The sequence below is a fragment of the Marmota monax genome, unplaced genomic scaffold (genome assembly GCF_021218885.2).
Source record: "Marmota monax isolate L192 unplaced genomic scaffold, Marmota_monax_Labrador192_F-V1.1 WCK01_AAM20220418_F8-fsc00047, whole genome shotgun sequence".
NCBI classification, from domain to species: Eukaryota; Metazoa; Chordata; class Mammalia; order Rodentia; family Sciuridae; genus Marmota; species Marmota monax.
This window is the reverse complement of record NW_026692072.1, coordinates 13,158,587-13,179,440: the sequence shown is the minus strand read 5'-3', so window position 1 is coordinate 13,179,440 and position 20,854 is coordinate 13,158,587. Positions and strand designations below refer to the sequence as shown.

At 37.8% G+C, this 20,854-nt stretch overlaps 1 protein-coding gene across 1 annotated transcript in view; it reads right to left on the bottom strand.

Annotated features, from left to right (window-relative positions):
• The window catches only part of Ptprj (protein tyrosine phosphatase receptor type J), a 189,947-nt gene that overhangs the window by 58,445 nt on the left and 110,648 nt on the right, over nucleotides 1–20,854 (bottom strand). The window contains exons 3-6 of the mRNA XM_058584037.1: nucleotides 19,600–19,803; nucleotides 13,562–13,825; nucleotides 9,240–9,503; nucleotides 489–752 (exon numbers count right to left, since the gene is read on the bottom strand). Of these exons, the coding sequence (XP_058440020.1) occupies nucleotides 489–752; nucleotides 9,240–9,503; nucleotides 13,562–13,825; nucleotides 19,600–19,803 (996 nt within the window). The remainder of the gene's footprint in view (nucleotides 1–488; nucleotides 753–9,239; nucleotides 9,504–13,561; nucleotides 13,826–19,599; nucleotides 19,804–20,854) is intronic.

Here is a 20,854-nt window from a genome sequence, read left to right as displayed (position 1 = left end):
ATATATATGACTACACAACCAGTGTGATTCTACATCATGTTCAACCTGAAGAATGGGAAATTATACTCCATTTATGTATGATGGGTCAAAAGTGCATTCTACTGTCTCATAGAACTAATTAGAGCTTAATAAATAAATAAATAAAATCTTTAAAGGCTAATAATTACTGATATCATCAAAGCATACTTCTAAAGCAGTCTCCAATCTTTAAATCTTGGCAAAACAGTAGGCATGAACCAATAATAGCAAAAGAAATTTTGAAAACAAAACTGGTGGAAATAGTTAAAACACCCCAAAACACGAAGAAGCTTAATACTGAAGGGTCTGGCCAGCTGAACTCCTGGGATTGACACAACACAGACCCTGTTCTCCTCCTCCAGCAAATGCACACCCATCTTATCACAACTGGCAACCTGAATGGACAGGGTTCTAAGAGACAGAATGAGAAAAAACAGTCCATCATCACCCCTGGGAGCCAGAGAGCTCACCTGTTGTGACAGTTTTGGACATGGGACTTCCCCACGTCTCATTGGCTATTCCTGGAGTAACGGAGAATTCATATGAAGTTCCTGGACTTAAGCCTGTGATGGTACACTCTGTTTTATTTGTTACAATCAAACTCCACTTGTTGTCCCTCTCATTCTTTACTGCATACGTGTACTCAGAAGCAGCTGTGTCATTGATTTTCCAGGTCAGGACCATGCTGGTTGGACTGATGGAATCAGCATCAATGCCAAACACAGGACTGGGTGCTGTTTATAGGTTGTTTTCAAGGAAAAAGAAAAGAAAATACATTCGAAAAATACATGTAAGTATCAGCTCTGCTGTGTCTACTACACAAAAGCAAATTTACAATGTCAGTTTCATTTCTCTTCATTTGCCCCTTACACTTTCCTGCAACAAAAGGCATTTAAACACACAAATGCAACTGTATGAGCATGTGTCCCTCAAACAGAGGCTTTAGAATGAAGCAAAACTCATAGAGGTTGGCCTTGTTGTCTGTGACTTGAACTCAGGGTTAACTCTGTCTAGCAGCAGATACAAAAACAGATGTAAAAGACAAACGAGTCTCGCTCCCAATTCTTAGGACACTCTGCATGTAGAGAGATGGCACAGGATGCAGAATCATGTGGTAACCATTTTGCCAAACCCTGACATCACAAGGAAGCTCAGACGTAAGAGCAGCTCTTGGAATCCCAATCTGAACTTAAAGACCTGCTCCACCTGTTAGCAGCGTCACCTGCAACCTGTCCCTTGAAACACTCACTCTCTGGTTCCCCTGTTGACAGGTCTAACACACCATCAAATGATAGTGATTGCTACTGGCCACCATAACATGAGGAACAAGACACCAGACTTGGACATTAAGAACTCTGCGCTAACATGCCATCCTGCTAGTCACAAGCCTTGTAATTTGCTCAAAGTCATCTCATCTACCCAACATCACTTTCAACTTCTTAAAATTGCATATGTATAGAATCATAAACTAACGGAAGCCGTCATGGTTATTAACATCATTACATGTGTATCATCTTAATGAAATTCAACATTAAGGAGTAATGACCTAAAAACCACATAAAACACAGATGATGTGGCCTTTATTCCCAAGGAGCTTGTAAGTGACCCAAAATGAGCAGAGACTTTCCAAGTGACACCATCTTGGCATGAGCATGGAAAAGGCACCTCATCTGGCTCATAGGAGGTGAGAATATTTATCCATTCCGTGAAAAAAGACAGGAGAGGTGATAAAGAGAAGGAAAAATGGAATGAGCAGGAATCATCTCAGGGACCAGGATTCAAAAAGTTTCATGACATGATGTTTCCTCTTTCTAAAGCAACAATTGCCAGTGTCAGAGAGCAGTGTTGGCAGATAATCACTGGGTGCTGCCGTTTACATTCAGATGATGATGGTGAGGAGGATCATGAGAAAACAAGAACAGCTGCAGGGGCAGAGGGAGCAAAACAGAAGCACCCCCTTTGGAGGCAGGTCGTCTCCCCGACACTGTGCTAGGGCACCATTTTCAAGGAGAAAGAAATTTCTGTCACTCATTCAGGGGAATCTGGGAAGGTCTGGGAAACAGATTCATAAGTTTCAATACTTCAGAAAAGAAAGAAATGGGCTTCTGGTTTGTTTGTTTGTCTGTCTGTTTCAAACTCTATTTCCTACATTTGCTATCATCCTTCAGCCTGTTCGTGTGAGATATCAGGGTAACTGACTGGCAGACACCACTGCATCATCCTTGCCTCCCTGGAATAAATCCCATTTCATCACAATTGAATGGTCTTTTAACTGTACTCTTGAATCCAGCTTCCAGAATTTGGTTAAAAATTTCTGCACCTGGGTTCCCTGGGGATCCTGGATCGAAGGCTTCTTGTTGCTGTTGCTGCCTTGTGTGGTTTCTGTATCAGGTTAAATGCTGTCCTCGTAAAAACACTTTTGAAAATATTCTCTCCTCTTTGATTGCTTTGGGATAAAAATTTAGATAAATTGATATTAGTTCTTTTTTGAATAATTAATAGAATTCCACAGTGAAGCCATCATGTCCTGGGCCTTTCTTTTAATGGGAAATATTTTATCACTGATTCCGTTTCCTTATTCACTGGTGATCTGTTTAGATTTTCTCTCTTCACACTTCAATCTTGGTTGATATTTCTGTCAAGGAATTTATTCCTATCTTCTGCTTTGTCCAACCTATTGGCACATAATGGCTCATGATATCTCTCATTATGCTTTGCATGTCTGTAGTGTCAGTTGTAATATCTCTTTCATTTCGGATATTTAGTGAGTTCACAGTCTTTTTTTTTACTCTAGCTAAAAATTTGTAAATTTTGTCTTTTCAAAAAACAAACTCTTCCTTTTGTTGATTTTTTAATTATATTTCTAGGTTGTTTCTTTTTTTTTTCCTTTCTCTGGTCTTTATTATTTCCTTTCTCAACTAATTCTGGACTCAGTATTTCTTATTTTACTTGTTCCTTAGGTGCAACACTTGTTAAGATCTTTCTTCATTTTGATATACTTATTTGATGCATAAACCTCCCTCATAGAACTCTTCTTGCCATATCCCATAGTTTGGGCATGTGATGTTTCCACTGTGATTTTCCTCAGTAATTTTTTAATTTCCCTTTTAATATTTTTATTGAACCTCTGATTGTACGAGAGAATAATGTTTAGTTTCCATACACTTCTAATTTCCAAAGTTCCTTGTTTTTGTAGTTCTACATAGACAAAATGCCTTTATTTTATTTATTTGTTATATGATGCTGAGGATCAAACTCAGTGCCTTATGCATGCTAGGCAAGTGCTCTGCCACTGAGCTACAGCCCCACCCCATAGTTTCCAAAATTCTCGTTACTAATGTCTACTTTTATATTGTGGCGGTTAGAAAAGATGCCTGAGATAATTTCAGTATTCTTATATTCTTAAGACTTGTTTAGTAACCTTCCATATGACATATGCCAGATAATGTCCCATATGCAACTGAGAAAAATGTATATTCTGCAGCTACTAGACGGAACGTTCTATACACATCTGTTAGCTCAACTTGGTCTCAAGTACAATTCAGGTCTATTTTTAAACTTTGGCACTTTTTTTAAACTAAATCATAGATTTTTAATCTATCATTCCACTCGCTCATGGACTGTAAAGTTTCTGCTAAGAAATCTGCTCCTGGTCATATTATAACTACATGATATATTATTTGCTTCTTTTCTTTTAAGATTACAAGATCCTGTCTTTGCCTTTGATATTTGATGGATTAATTATGTGTAGGGGTAGCTTTATTAGGATTCGATATGAATGGAGATTTTTCTTCCTATACCTTGATATTTATATCTTCTTCCAGGTTTGGAAAGTTTTATGCTATCATTTATTTAAATAAGCTTTCTAAATTTTTTATTTTTTTAATATTTTTTAGTTGTCAATGGACCATTATTTTATAATTTATTTATTTATATGTGGTGCTCAGAATTGAACCCAGTGCCTCACACAAGCCATGCAAGCACTCTATCACTGAGCCACAATCCCAGCCCATACTCTTTTGTATTCTTCTTCTCCGTCTTGAATGCCAATAACTTGAACACTTGCTCTTTGGGTGCTATCCCATGAATCCCGAAAGCACTCTTCATAACTTTTCTTTCTCTCTCCTCCCACTGTATATTTTCACAATATACAAGTTCCTAGATTCTTTCTTCAGCTTTATCAGCTCGGCTGATGGTGCTCTCCATGGCACTGGTACTTTAAGCCACTGTATTTTTCAGTTCCAGGATTTCTGTTTGATTTTGTCTGTACTATTTCAACCTCTCTGTTACAGTTCCCACTTCTGATCACTTACTAGTATACTCACTTCTTTGAATTCTATCTCTGTCAGCTTCTGAAGTTAACTGGGCTAACCTAGAGGAGTTATTTTGAATTCCTCAGAATTCAAACATACATCTCAATCTCTTTTTATCCAGTTAATAGCAATTGTTATTGTATCCCTGGTGATATCATGGCCTTTCTCATTATTCTTATCCTTGTGACTAGACATTAATGTCTATGCATTTGAAAGATAGGGATCATTCCACTCTTTGTAGATTGGTTTTGTCTGCAATGACCATCTGCTATGTTCCCAAAAACCAGCACCACGGTGGCCACTAAAGAACTTGGAGGTCTCCTAAGACTGAGAACAATTTTAAAACACCACTGATGAACATAATCTCCCTAGAAACTCCTAAAATTTCCCTAATTGCACTAGGAACAATTCAGTAGTTTGTTAAAACTGCCATCGAACAAGAATTTTATCAATACCAAATAGCCTTACAGAACTAACAAAATTATTGCATCACAATGAAAATAATCTACCTATTCAACGTTATTAGGTAACTAGTTATATAACTTACAAAACCTGGAGACCAGCCGTTCTTATACTTTTTTGGATTAAGGACCTATTTACCTTCTTTAAAATCAGGGATCTAGGGAGCTCCAGAATATTTTTGTGAAGATACCTGAGACACTCATCCCTGTGGCTCTCTTCTCTAGCTTTCTTTTGTTTTAAAGCATTGGGTTTCTGGAAAAGATTTTCTTTAAACAAATAATTTCCTAGCTTTAAAAACGTAAAAAATGTGTAGATAGAATTGTGGCTCAGTGATAGAGGACACACCTAGCATAGGAAAGGCCCTGGGTTCAATCCCCAGCACCACATAAAAATAAACAAAAGTACTGTGTCCAACTACAACTAAAAAAGAAATATTAAAAAAAAATGCTGAAGACCACTGGTTTGATATTTGCCTATTACATGTCTAGATAGGATAATATCAAGTTGTGTAACCCAAAGGTCGGGTTTCCAAAGACCTCACAAGCCAATGAGTCACACACCAGCCTCAACATCCAGAAAACCAACAAAGATGCTATTCTCCCTTCTTACCTGGAAAAAAAAAAAAAAGAAACCTGCTCATTTGTCAAATAGTTTTTAATTTTTTTTTTCTGGTTAATTTCAGCTTAAAAAAAAAAAAAGGAAAAGAGCTAAACTTCCAGGTATAACAAGAGACTTAGGGTACTGATATCCAATCTACACCATAATCTAAACTGCCTAATAGTTTAGGGCATGTGATGTTTCCATTATCATTTTCCTCCATAATTTTTTAATTTCCCTTTTAATATTTTTGTTGAACTTCTGATTGTACAAGAGAATAATGTTTAGTTTCCATACACTTAAAAGTTTCAAAGTTCTTTTTGTGTGTGTGTGTGGTATTTCTACATAGACAAAATGCCTTTATGTTATTTCTTTATTTTTTATGTGATGCTGAGGATCAAACTCAGTGCCTCATGCATGCTAGGCAAGTGCTCTGCCACTGAGCTACAGCCCCACCCCATAGTTTCCAAAATTCTCTTTGGAAGATGGTTATATTGTGATGGTTAGAAAAGATGCCTGAGATAATTTCAGTATTCTTATACTGTTAAGACTAGTTTAGAAACCTCCCATATTATCTATGCCAGATAATGTCCCATATGCAACTGAGAAAAATGTATATTCTGCAGCTACTAGAGGGAATGTTCTATTCACATCTGTTAGGTCAACTTGGTCTCAAGTACAGTTCAGGTCTTTTTTTAAACTTTGGCACTTTTAATCTATCATTCCACTCGATCATGGACTGTAAAGTTTCTGCTAAAAATCTGCTCCTGGTCATATTATAACTACATGATATATTATTAGCTTCTTTTCTTTTAAGATTTCAACATCCGGTCTTTGCTTTTCATATTTGATGGATTAATTATAATGTGTAGGGGTAGCTTTATTAGGATTCGATATGAATGGAGATTTTTGAATTTTTTATATCTTGATATTTACATCTTTTTCCAGGTTTGGAAAGTTGTATGCTATCATTTATTTAAATAAGCTTTCTAAATTTTTTATTTTTTTAATATTTTTTAGTTGTCAATGGAGCTTTATTTTATAATTTATTTATTTATATGTGGTGCTCAGAATTGAACCCAGTGCCTCACACAAGACATGCAAGCACTCTATCACTGAGCCATAATCCAAACCATACTCTTGTGTATTCTTCTTCTCCCTCTTGAATCCCAATGACTTGAATACTTGCTCTTTGGGTGCTATCCCATAAATCCTGTAAGCATTCTTCATAAGTTTTCTCTCTCTTTCTCTCTCCTCCCACTGTATATTTTCACATAAGTTCTCTTCAACTTCCTAGATACTTTCTTCAGCTTAATCAGTTCTGCTGATGGTGCTCTCTATGGCACTGGTCCTTTCAGTCACTGCACTTTATACCTCCATGATTTCTGTTTGATCTTGTCTGTACTATTTCAAACTCTCTGTTACAGTTCCTACTTCTGATCACTTATTAGTATACTCACTTCTTTGAATTCTATCGCTGTCGGCTTATGAAGTTCCTTGGGCTTCCCTAGAGGAGTTATTTTGAATTCCTCGGAATTCAAACATACATCTCTATCTCTTTTTATCCAGTTAATAGCACTTTTTATTGTATCCCTCGTGATATCATGGCATTTCTCATTATTCTTAGTCCTTGTGACTAGGCATTAATGTCTATGCATTTGAAAGATAGGGATCATTCCAGTCTTTGTAGATTGGTTTTGTCTGCAATGACCATCTGCTATGTTCCCAAAACCCAGCATCACTGTGCCCACTGAAGAACTTCGGGGTCTCCTAAGACTGAGACCAATTTTTAAAACACCACTTGTTAGAGTCTGTAAACAAGTCAGGATGGCACCTGGCATTTTGCCAGAGAAATGTTAAAGTCTGTAAACAAGTCTGGATGGTGCCTGGCAAAATGCCAGAGGGAGTGGTTTGTGAAGTAACACCAGCAAACCATTAAGTGTGGAGATTCCTTATTGGTTGACTGATGTATCTAGTTTATGCTAATTATATAAGCTGTGTGGAATGTATAAATACTGCTCCTGTCCTGAAATAAATGGCTTCCACTCCTGCTATATCAATCTACACAAGTTGTTCGTCACCCCCCGGTTATTTTGCTGCAGCCGGACTGCGGCAACCACTGATGAACGTAATCTCCCTAGGTACTCCTAAAATTTCCCTAATTGCCCTAGGAACAATTCAGTAGTTTGTTTAAACTGCTTTCCAAGAAGAATTTTATCAATACCAAATAGCCTTATAGGACTAACAAAATTATTGCATCACAATGAAAATAATCTACCTATTCAACATTATTAGATAACTAGTTATATAACTTACAATACCTGCACACCAGCAGTTCTAACACTTTTTTGGATTAAGGACCTATTTATCTTTTTTTAAATCAGGGATCTTGGGAGCTCCAGAATATTTTTGTGAAGATACCTGAGACACTCATTCCAGTGGCTCCTTTCACTAGTTTTCTTTTGTTTTAACGCATTGGGTTTCTGGAAAAGATTTTCTTTAATGAAAAAATTTCCTAGCTTTAAAAAACAAAAAAATGTGTGGCTACGGTTGTGCCTCAGTGGTAGAGCACACGCCTTGCATAGGAAAGACCCTGGGTTCAATCCCCAGCACCACATAAAAATAAACAAATGTATTGTGTCCAACTACAACTAAAAAAGAAATATTAAAAAAAAAAAAACTGAAGGCCACTGGTTTCATATTTGCCTATTACATGTCCAGATAGGATGATATCAAGTTGTATAACCCAAAGGCCGGGTTTCCAAAGACTTCACCAGCCAGTGAGTGACACACCAGCCTCAACATCCATAAAACCAACAAAGATCCTGTTCTCCCTTCTTACCTGGAAACAAAAAAAACCTGCTCATTTGTCAAATAATTTTTAATTTTTTGATTACTTTCAGCTTAAAAAAAAAAGGAAAAGAGCTAAACTTCCAGCTATAACAAGAGACTTAGGGTACTGATATCCAAGCCACGCCATAATCTAAACTGCCTAATATTATCTAAAGTCTAAATGTCATCAGGCTCGTCTGACATTTGAAACACACATGTTTTCACAATGCATATCAAACTCTCCCACACAAAAGAAACTCCTGGAAATAGAAACACAGCATTGATTTCCTGAGGATACAAAATTCCATAATTTGCGGGTAAATTAATGGAAATGGAGAATATCATGCTAAGCAACATAAGCCAACCCCAAAAACTCAAAGGCCAAATGTTTTCTCTCATATGCAGATGCTAATGCACAATAAGTGTGGGGCATTGGGAAAGAACAGATTTACTTTACATTAGGTAGAGGAGAGTGAAGGGAAGGGAGAAGGAAGGAAGGATAGTAGAAAGGATCGGGTATTATTACCCTATGTACATATATGACTACACAACCAGTGTGATTCTACATCATGTCCAACCTGAAGATTGGGAAATTATACTCCCTTTATGTATGATGGATCAAAAGTGCATTCTACTATCACATATAACTAATTAGAACTAAATAAATAAATTATATGATGGCTAATAAAGACTGACATCAACAAAACATACTTCTAAACCAGTCTCCGCTCCTTAAGTCTTGGCAAAAAGTAGGCAGGAACCAATAATACCAAAAAAAAGATTTTTTTTTAAATCAAAACAGGTAGAAATAGTTAAAACTCCCCAAAACACACAGAAGCTTAATACTGAAGGGTTTAGCCAGCTGAACTCCTGGGCTTGACACAACACAGACCCTGTTCTCCTCCTCCAGCAAATGCACACCCATCTTATCACAACTGGCAACCTGAATGGACAGGGGTCTAGAGACAGAATGAGAAGAAACAGTCCGTCATCACCCCTGGGAGCCACAGAGCTCACCTGTTGTGACAGTTTGGGACATGGGACTTCCCCACGTCTCATTGGCTATTCCTGGAGTGATGGAGAATTCATATGAAGTTCCTGGACTTAAGCCTGTGATGATACACTCTGTTTCATTTGTTACAATCATCCTCCATTCGTTGTCCCTCTCATTCTTTACTGCATACGTGTACTCAGAAGCTGCAGTGTCATCGTTTTTCCAGGTCAGGACCACGCTGGTTGGACTGATGGAAACAGCATGAATGCCAAACACAGGACTGGGTGCTGTTTACAGGTTGTTTTCAAGGAAAAAAAAAAGAAAATATATTCAAAAAATACATGTAAGTGTCAGGACTGCTGTGTCTATTATACAAAAGCAAATCTTACAATGTCAGTTTCATTTCTCTTCATTTGCCCCTTAAACTTTCCTGCAACAAAAGGCATTTAAATACAAATATGCACCTGTATATTTTTGTGTCAAGGGGTTTATTCATATCTTCTGCGTTATCCACCTGTTGGCACATAATGGCTCATGATGTCTCTTATTATGCTTTGCATGTCTGTACTGTCAGTTGTAATGTCTCCTTCATATCTGATATTTACTGAGTTCAGTCTTTTTTCCTCTAGTCACTTTTCTGGTCACTTGTTACTATACTCACTTCTTTGAATTCTTTCTCTGTCGTCTTCTGAAGTTCACGGGGATCCGCCATAGGAGTTATTTTGTCAATTTTGTTTCTCTTTTCAAAAACAAGTTTTTGTTTTTGTGAATTTTTCAATTATATTTCTACTTTCTGTTTTTTTTCTATTTTTTTTCCTTTCTCTGATCTTTATTATTTTCTTTCCTCTACTAACTCTGGGCTCAGTATTTTCTTATTTTTCTGGTTCCTTAGATGAAACACCGGGTTAAGATCTTTCTTCTTTTTTGATATAGTTCTTTGATGCATAAACCTCCATTTTTGAACTCTTCTTGCCATATCCATTGGGTTTGGGCATGCAGTGTTTCCATTTTCATTTGTCTCAGTAACTTTTTATTTCCCTTTTAATATTTTTATTGAACCACTGATTGTACAAGAGAATAATGTTTAGTTTCCATACACTTCTCATTTCCAAAGTTCTTTTGTATTTGTGTGTGTGTGGGGGGGGGGTATTTCTACATAGACAGAATGCCTTTATTTTATTTGTTTATTTTTTTTTTGTGATGCTGAGGATCAAACTCAGTGCCTCATACATGCTAGGCAAGCGCTCTGCCACTGAGCTACAGCCCCAATAGTTTCCAAAATTCTTGTTACTAATGTCTACTTTTATATTGTGATGGTTAGAAAAGATGCCTGAGATAATTTCAGTATTCTTATATTCTTAAGACTTCTTTAGTGACCTCCCATATGATCTATGCCAGATAATGCCCCATATGCAACTGAGAAAAATGTATATTCTGCAGCTACTAGAGGGAATGTTCTATTCACATCTGTTAGGTCAACTTGGTCTCAAATACAGCTCAGGTTTTTTTTTTAATTTTGGCACTTTTAATCTATTATTCCACTCGCTCATGGACTGTAAAGTTTCTGCTGAGAAATCTGCTCCTGGTCATATTATAACTCCATGATATACTATTTGCTTCTTTTCTTTTAAGATTTCAACATCCGGTCTTTGCCTTTGATATTTGATGGATTAATTATAATGTGTAGGGGTAGCTTTATTAGGAGTCGATATGAATGGAGATTTTTCTTCTTATACCTTGATATTTTTATCTTTTTCCAGGTTTGGAAAGTTTTATGCTATCATTTATTTAAATAAGCTTTCTAAATTTTTTATTTTTTTAATATTTTTTAGTTGTCAATGGACCTTTATTTTATAATTTAATTTATTTATTTATATGTGGTGCTCAGAATTGAACCCAGTGCCTCACACAAGCCATGCAAGCACTCTATCACTGAGCCACAATCCCAGCCCATACTCTTGTGTATTCTTCTTCTCCCTCTTGAATGCCAATGACTTCAACACTTCCTCTTTGGGTGGTACCCCATAAATCCCAAAAGCACTCTTCATAACTTTTCTCTTTCTCTCTCATCCCATGTATATTTTCACATAAGTCTCTTCAAGTTCCTAGATCCTTTCTTCAGCTTTACCAGCTCTCCCGATGGTGCTCTCTATGGCACTGGTCCTTTCAGTCACTGTATTTTTCAGCTCCAGGATTTATGGTGGATTTTGTCTGTACTATTTCAACCTCTCTGTTACAGTTCCCATTTCTGGTCACTGATTACTATACTCACTTCTTTGAATTCTATCTCTGACAGCTTCTGAGTTCATTGGGCTTCCATAGAGGAGTTATTTTGAATTCCTCAGAATTCAAACATACATTTCTATCTCTTTTTATCCAGTTAATAGCACTTGTTATTGTATCTCTGGTGATATCATGGCCTTTCTCATTATTCTTCGGCCTCGTGACTAGACATTAATGTCTATGCATTTGAAAGATAGGGATCATTCCAGTCTTTGTAGACTGATTTTCTCGGCAAGGACCATCTGCTATGTTCCTAAAATGCAGCACCATTGTGGCCACTGAAGAACTTGGGGGTCTCCTAAGACTGAGACCAATGTTTAAAACACCACTGATGAACGTAATCTCCCTAGTACTCCTAAAATATCCTTAATTGCCCTAGGAAAAATTCAGTAGTTTGTTTAAACTGCTTTCCAAGAAGAATTTTATCAATACCAAGTAGCCTTATAGGACTAACAAAATTATTGCATCACAATGAAAATAATCTACCTATTAAACATTATTAGATAACTAGTTATATAACTTACAACACCTGCAGACCAGCAGTTCTTATACATTTTTTGATTAAGGACCTATTTACCTTTTTTAAAATCAGGGATCTGGGGAGCTCCAGAATATTTTTGTGAAGATACCTGAGACACTCATCCCTGTGGCTCCTTTCTCTAGTTTTCTTTTGTTTTAACGCATTGGGTTTCTGGAAAAGATTTTATTTAATGAAATAATTTCCTAGCTTTAAAAAACAAAAAAATGTGTGGCTAGGGTTGTGCCTCAGTGGTAGAGCATGCGCCTTGCATAGGAAAGGCCCTGGGTTCAATCCCCAGCACCACATAAAAATAAACAAATGTATTGTGTCCAACTACAACTAAAAAAGAAATATTAAAAAAAAATGCTGAAGGCCACTGGTTTGATATCTGCCTATTACATGTCCAGATAGGATAATATCAAGTTGTGTACCCCAAAGACCGGGTTTCCAAAGACTTCACCAGCCAATGAGTCACACAGCAGCCTCAAAATCCAGAAAACCAACAAAGATCCTGTTCTCCCTTCTTACCTGGAAAAAAAAAAAAATCTACTCATTTGTCAAATAATTTTTAATTTTTTTTTTTTTGGTTACTTTCACCTTAAAAAGAAAGGAAAAGAGCTAAACTTCCAGCTATAACAAGAGACTTAGGGTACTGATATCCAAGCTACACCATAATCTAAACTGCCTAATATTATCTAAAGTCTAAATGTCATCAGGCTCTTCTGTCATTTGAAACATACATGTTTTCTACAATGCATATCAAACTCTGCAACATAAAAGAAACTCCTGGGAATAGAAACACAGTATGGATTTCCTGAGTATACCAAATTCCATAATTTGCAGGTAAATGAATCGAACTGGAGAATATCATGCTAAGCAACATAAGCCAACCCCAAAAACTCAAAGGCCAAATGTTTTCTCTCATATGCAGATGCTAATGCACAATAAGCATGGGGCATTGGGGAAGAATAGACTTACTTTACATTAGGTAGAGGAGAGTGAAGGGAGGGGAGAGGGAAGGAAGGATAGTAGAAAGGATTGGGCATTATTACCCTATGTACATATATGACTACACAACCAGTGTGATTCTACATCATGTCCAACCTGACGAATGGGAAATTATACTCCATTTATGTATGATGAGCCAAAAGTGCATTCTACTGTCACATATAACTAATTAGAACTAAATAAATAAATTATTCAAAGGCTCATAAAGACTGACATCATCAAAATATACTTCTAAAGCAGTCTCCACTCCTTACGTCTCGGCAAAAAGTAGGCATGAACCAATAACACCCAAAAAAAAATTTTTTTGAAATCAAAACAGGTAGAAATAGTTAAAACTCCCCGAAACACGCAGAAGCTTAATACTGAAGGGTCTGGCCAGCTGAACTCCTGGGCTTGACACAACACAGACCCTGTTCTCCTCCTCTAGCAAATGCACACCCACCTTGTCACAACTGGCAACCTGAATGGACAGGGGTCTAGAGACAGAATGAGAAGAAACAGTCCGTCATCACCCCTGGGAGCCACAGAGCTCACCTGTTGTGACAGTTTGGGACATGGGACTTCCCCACGTCTCATTGGCTATTCCTGGAGTGATGGAGAATTCATATGAAGTTCCTGGACTTAATCCTGTGATGGTACACTCTGTTTCATTTGTTACAATCATCCTCCACTTGTTGTCCCTCTCATTCTTTACTGCATACGTGTACTCAGAAGCAGCTGTGTCATTGTTTTTCCAGGTCAGGACCACGCTCGTTGGACTGATGGAAACAGCATCAATGCCAAACACAGGACTGGATACTGTTTATAGGTTGTTTGCAAGGAAATAGGAAAGACAATACATTCAAAAAATACATGTAAGTGTCAGGTCTGCTGTGTCTACTATACAAAAGCAAATCTTACAATGTCAGTTTCATTTCTCTTCATTTGCCTCTTAAACATTCCTGCAACAAAAGGCATTTAAATACAAATATGCACCTGTATGAGCATGTGTCCATCAAACAGAGGCTTTAAAATGAGGCAAAACTCATAGAGGTTGGCCTTGTTGTCTGTGACTTGAACTCAGGGTTAACTCTGTCTAGCAGCAGATACAAAAACAGACGCAAAAGGCAATTGAGTCTCTCTCCCAATTCTCAGGTCACTCTGCATGTAGAGAGATGGCATAGGATGCAGAAGCATGTGGTAACCATTTTGCCAAACCTTGACATCACAAGGAAGCTCAGACGTAAGAGCAGCCCTTGGAATCCCATTCTGAACTTAAAGATTAAGTTCACCTTAATTCAATTTAAAGATTAAGTCCACCTGTTAGCAGCATCACCTGCAATCTGTCACTTGAATCACTCACTCTCTGGTTCCTCTGTTGACAGGCCTAACACTCCATCAATTGCAAATGATTAGTACTGGCCACCATAACATGAGGAACAAGACACCAGACTTGGACATTTAGAACTCTGGGCTAAGAAGCTATCCTGCTAGTCACTAGCCTTGTAATTTGTTCAAAGTCATCTCATCTACCCAACATCACTTTCACCATCTATAAAATTGCAGATGTACAGAATCATAAACTAACGGAAGCCGTCATGGTTATTAACATCATTACATGTGTGCATCTTAATGAAACTCAACATTAAGGAGTAATGACCAGAAACCACATAAAACACAGATGATGTGGCCCTTATTCTCAAGGAGTTTGTAACTGACCCCAAATGAGCAGAGAATTTCCAAGTGACACCATCTTGGCATGAGCATGGAGAAGTCATTTCTTCTGGCTATAGGAGGTGAGAATATTTATCCAAACAGTGAAAAGGGACAGGAGAGGTGATAAAGAGAAGGGAAAATGCAATGAGCAGGAATCATCTCAGGGACCACGATTCAAAAAGTTTCATGACATGAAGTTTCCTCTTTCTAAAGCAACAATTGCCAGTGTCAGAGAAGCAGTTTTAGCAGATGATCACTGGGTGCTGCCATTTACATTCAGATGATGATGGTGAGGAGGATCATGAGAAAACAAGAACAGCTTCAGGGGCAGAGGGAGCAAGAACAGCAGCACCCTCTTTGGGAACCAGTCGTCTCCCTGACACTGCGCTAGGGCACCATTTTCAAGGAGAAAGAAATTTCCTTCACTCATTCAGGGGAATCTGGGAAGGTCTGGGAAACAGATTCATAAGTTTCAATACTTCAGAAAAGAAAGAAATGGGTTTTTTGTTTGTCTGTTTGTTTCAAACTCTATTTCCTACATTTGCTATCATCCTTCAGCCTGTTCGTGTGAGATATCAGGGTAACTGACTGGCAGACACCACTGCACCATCCTTGCCTCCCTGGAATGAATACCACTTCATCACAGTTGAATGGTCTTTTAACTGTACTCTTGAATCCAGCTTCCAGCATTGGGTTAAGGATTTCTGCACCTGGGTTCCCTGGGGATCCTGGCTCGAAGGCTTCTTGTTGCTGTTGCTGTCCTTGTCTGGTTTCTGTATCAGGTTAAATGATGTCCTCGTAAAAACATTTTTGAAAGTATTCTCTCCTCTTTGATTGTTTTGGGATAAAAATTTAGATAAATTGATATTAGTTCTTTTTTGAATAATTAATAGAATTCCACAGTGAAGTCATCAGTTCCTGGGCCTTTCTTTTAATGGGAAGTGTTTTATCACTGATTCAGTTTCCTTATTCACTGGTGATCTGTTTAGATTTTCTCACTTCATACTTAAAACATGGTTGGTTTATGTGTCAAGGAATTTATTCATATCTTCTCAGTTGGCACATAATGGCTCATGATGTTTCTTTTTATGCTTTACATGTCTGTAGTGTCAGGTGTAATTCTCCTTCATTTCTGATATTTAGTGAGTCCTCAGTCTTTTTTTCTTACATCTAGCTGAAAGTTTGTCAATTTTGTTTGTCTTTTCAAAGAACAAACTATTCCTTTTGTTAATTTTTTAATTATATTTCTAGTTTGTTTCTTTTTTTTTTCTTTCTCTGGTCTTTATTATTTCCTTTCCTCTACTAATTCTGGGCTTAGTATTTCTTATTTTTCTTGTTCCTTAGGTGCAACACTTGTTAAGATCTTTCTTCATTTTGATATAGTTATTTGATGCATAAACCTCCCTCGTAGAACTCTTCTTGCCATATCCCATTGGTTTGGGCATGTGATTTTCCACTGTCATGTTCCTCAGTAATTTTTTAATTTCCCTTTTAATATTTTTATTGAACCTCTGATTGTATAAGAGAATAATGTTTAGTTTCCATACACTTCTAATTTCCAAAGTTCTTTTTTGTTTAAATTTTTTCTTGTACTTCTAGATAGATAGAATGCCTTTATTTTATTTGTTTAGTTATTATGTGGTGCTGAGGATCAAACCCAGTGCCTCATGCATCCTAGGCAAGCGCTCTGCCACTGAGCTACAGCCCCACCCCCAAGTTTCCAAAGTTCTTGTTGCTAATTTCTACTTTTATATTCTTTTATATTGTGGTGGTTAGAAAAGATACTTCAGTATTCTTATATTGTTAACTTGTTTTGTGACCTCCCATATACTCTATCCCAAATAATGTCCCATATGCAACTGAGAATGTGCATTCTGCAGCTATTGTAAAGAATGTTCTATATACATCTGTTAGGTCGACTTGGTCTCAAGTACGATTCAGGTCTTTTTTTAAACTTTGGCACTTTTAATCTATTATTCCACTTGCTCATGGACTGTAAAGTTTCTGCTGAGAAATGTGCTCCTGGTCATATTGTAACATAATGATATATTATTTGCTTCTTTTCTTTTACATATTTCAAAATCGCATTTGATTTTTGATGGATTAATTACATTGCACAGGGGTAGCTTTATTAGGATTCAATATGATTGGAGACTTTTGTACTTCTTTTTACACACACACACACACACACATGTTTATCCTTTCATTGTAGTTGACCACAATACCTTAATTTTATTTATTTATTTTTATGTGGTGCTGAGGATCGAACCCAGCGCTTCATACATGCTAGGCAAGTGCTCTACCACTGAGCCACAACCCCAGCCCATACTTTTTTGTATTCTTCTTCTCCCTCTTGAATGCCAATGACTTGAACACTTGCTCTTTGGGCGCTATCCCATAAATCCCAAAAGCTTTCTTCATTACTTTTCTCTCTCTCTTTTTCTCTCTCCTCCCACTGCATATTTTCAAATAAGTTCTCTTCAAGTTCCTAGATTCTTTCTTCAGCTTAACCAGCTCTGCTGATGGTGCTCTCTATGGCACTGGTCCTTTCAGTCACTGTATTTTTCAACTCCAGGATTTCTGTTTGATTTTGTCTGTACTATTTCAACCTCTCTGTTACATTTTCCATTTCTGGCCACTTATTACTATACTCACTTCTTTGAATTCTTTCTCTGTCCGCTTTTGAAGTTCACTGGGCTTCCCCGGGAGTTCTTTTGAATTCCTCAGAATTCAAACATGCATCTCTATCTCTTTTTGTCCAGTTGCTAGCACTTGTTACTGTATCTCTGGTGATATCATGGCCTTTCTCATTATTCTTAGTCCTTGTCACTAGACATTAATGTCTATGCACTTGAAAGACAGGAATTATTCCAGTCTTTGTAGACTGGTTTTGTCTGCAAGGACCATCTGCTTTGTTCCCAATGCCCAGCACCACTGTGGCCACTAAAGCACTTGGGGGTGTCCCTGAACTGAGACCAATTTTTAAAACATCACTGATGAATATAATCTCCCTAGGAATTCCTAAAATTCCCCTATCTTGACCTAGGAACAATTCAGTAGTTTGTTAAAACTGCTTTCATAGAATAATTTTATCAATACCAAATAGCCTTATAGAACTAACAAAATTATTGCATCACAATGAAAATAATCTACCTATTCAACATTATTAGGTGACTAGTTATATAACTTAGAAAACCTGCAGACCAGCATTTCTTACACTTTTTTAGACTAAGGACCTATATTCCTTCTTTAAAATTAAGGATCCCACAGAATTTCTGCTTACACGGGTTATGTTTACTCATACTATAGTACAAATAAAAAATTTCCTAATTTTTTAAACATAAAAATACAGAAGCAGGAGCTGGGGTCGTGGCTCAGCTATAGAGCACTTGCCCTGCACATGTGAAGCACTGGGTTCAATCACCAGCACCATAAAAATAAATTAAATAAAGGTATTGTGCCATCTACAACTAAGAAAATATTTTTAAAAATATATACAAGCATACATTCTATTCGCCATCAGAATGACAATGTCTTCCCATTCCTTACAACATCTGGGAAACTCCACTGTGTACCCAATAAACATGAAGGGCAAGAAAGCCAAATAACATGTTAGTATTATAATACTTCACGAAGCTCTGAAAAAAAGGCGGGGTAACCCTAGATTCCTTTGAGCCATTATGTTAAGAGCCAATGATCTATCCCAGAGTCAGAAAACTTCTTCTATGAGTGCCAGAGTGCCACCCCCATCCATTATGTGTGGCTGAACTAAAGTCACTCGTATCAATTTGGGGTGATGCACAATACCACACAGACACAAAATACCTTTATATGAGCTTAAAGACAGCTTCCCCGTCTCCGGCCTCAAGCTCCCCAAAGCGGGGCAAGAGAAGGTCACGAGAGGCTGACGGGAGAGAGATCATGTTTGGAAGTTGGCTTTTATTTGGGGGGATGCTATTTCTTAGAACATTCTATCCAAAAAAGGCAGAAGGGGTAGGATTACAAAGGAACAGGTGAGTGTAACTCAATCCCAGCAGGTGACACCTAGGTCTGGAGCCACGCCTTGTTATCCAAGCTAGGGTAAGCCCAAGTTACTGAAGAAGGAAAGCAATAATTGTTCAAGACCCCAGGGCATCAGGACTTAAAGGCGTGTTCATCCAGGGTGGCTTCCCACACCAGAGAACAAATACTTCAGGCTTTCCATCCCATAAATTCCCTGTTATGCCTCCTCAATTCTAACAGGAAAGCAGACACAGAGAGTACAAAAACAAATTAGCAGGACTGTGTCCCAGTAAAACATACATATAAAACATACAAAAACACACAATGGACCTGTTTTGTACCATGGGTCATTATCACCTACCAACTGTGATTCCGACAACAGATAGGCAGGAAGGTGTTAAAAGTATGCTATAGCCAGGCACTGTGGCCCACTCCTGTAATCCCAGCAGCTTGGGAGGCTGAGGCAGGAGGATTGCAAGTTCAAAGCCAGCCTCAGCAAAAGCAAGTCACTAAACAATCATTGAGACCATGTCTCTAAATAAAATACAAATAGGGCTGGGGTGGTGGCTCAGTGGTTGCATGCCCCTAAATTGAATCCCCAGCACCCCCCAAAAAAAAGTATGCTGTAAAAATATTTATATTGAAGAATAATATTCATAATAAACTGACTAGCAGAAGAAAATATATATACACATGTCTTAAAATTATAAAATAACATCATAATTCATCAGTGATTGTTTCTGATTGATGGTTCATATGATATTTCAAGTCTTTTAGATGATTAAAAGAAAATATTTAGAAAATATGATATTTACAGATCTTACAAGTTTCCTTTAAGAAGCATCACTAACAAAAAGTACCACCCACTTGCTTACCAGTTCTACTGTCAACTGTTTTGGATGTCCCTTCAGTCCCACTCAGATAACTGGTTCCAGGAGACAAGTTACCAATGGTAATACTTTGGCTGGTGGTGTCCTCACTTTTAAGTTCTCCAGTATTTTCCTGCCCAGGAGGAATCCTAGAGGACTGTGAGTCATTGTTGCTCAAGGCTAAGTCAGTTTCAGAAACTGAACCAGGGGCTGTGGGAAAACAGAGAATGATTAGATGAAGAATCTGCACCTCGAAAACAAGGGTGAGAAACTCTTACAAAATATCGACACTGAGATGGAAAAGCACACTAGGCCATGTGAGCTCTCTGGCCCATCAGCTACAGCACCAATCCACCGACACTCATGTTTCTCACCATGGAGCAGGCACTTGGCCACACGGGGGCAGATGCTGTGTGCTTACATTGTACAAAGCCATTCCCAGGAAACTAGAGCCACTAGGTTCCATCAATTGCCCCCAGGAACACTCTGGGGTAGACTCCTGGCCGCTGCCGCCTGCCTTATGATGACTGTGTTACTAAGCCTCCCAGGACCTCTGTTTACAGAGCTGCAGTAGAGCCTGCTGTTGACCCGCAAAATACATCCCCCCTGCTTCCTTTGTCACATACCCCTAGATTTTCAGCTGTGTGCATGACTATATGAAGTAAAGACTACATTTTCCAGCCTCCTTTGCAGCCAAATAGAGCCATGTGACTAAGCTCCAGCCAATCTGATGTGAGCAGAAGTACTGTGGGATTTCTAGCACTAGTGGCTCAAGGCTGCACAAGTACCTACCAGTTTATTTGCCAAAATGATTAACGGGAAAAATGCCAAGCACAGAACTCTCCCCACTGTTTGTACACACTTTGCAAAAATCACTGTTATTAACTGAGATTTGCTTTATTAGAAGGTTTCAACAAGATCTGCCTCCTTTATACAGCACTCTGAGAACAACCTAATTATCTTTATCTCTATGGCTCACAGACTTTGGGATTTTTCCTAAGGAAAAAGAAAAATTTTAGGGACAAACAAAAGCTACCAATTTTTGTTTTTTCCCAACAGACACCCTGTTTTTAAAGTACTATTACCTTTAGAAATGTTTTATGACCAAAAAATTAGTAAGGTCATAATCCCAGAATGGATGGTGCTTTCATTAATTTAGTTTCATTAAAAACTTATTAGTGGGGCTGGGATTGTGGCCCATTGGTAGAGCACTCACCTAACACATGCAAGGCCCTGGGTTCAATCACATAAAAATAAATAA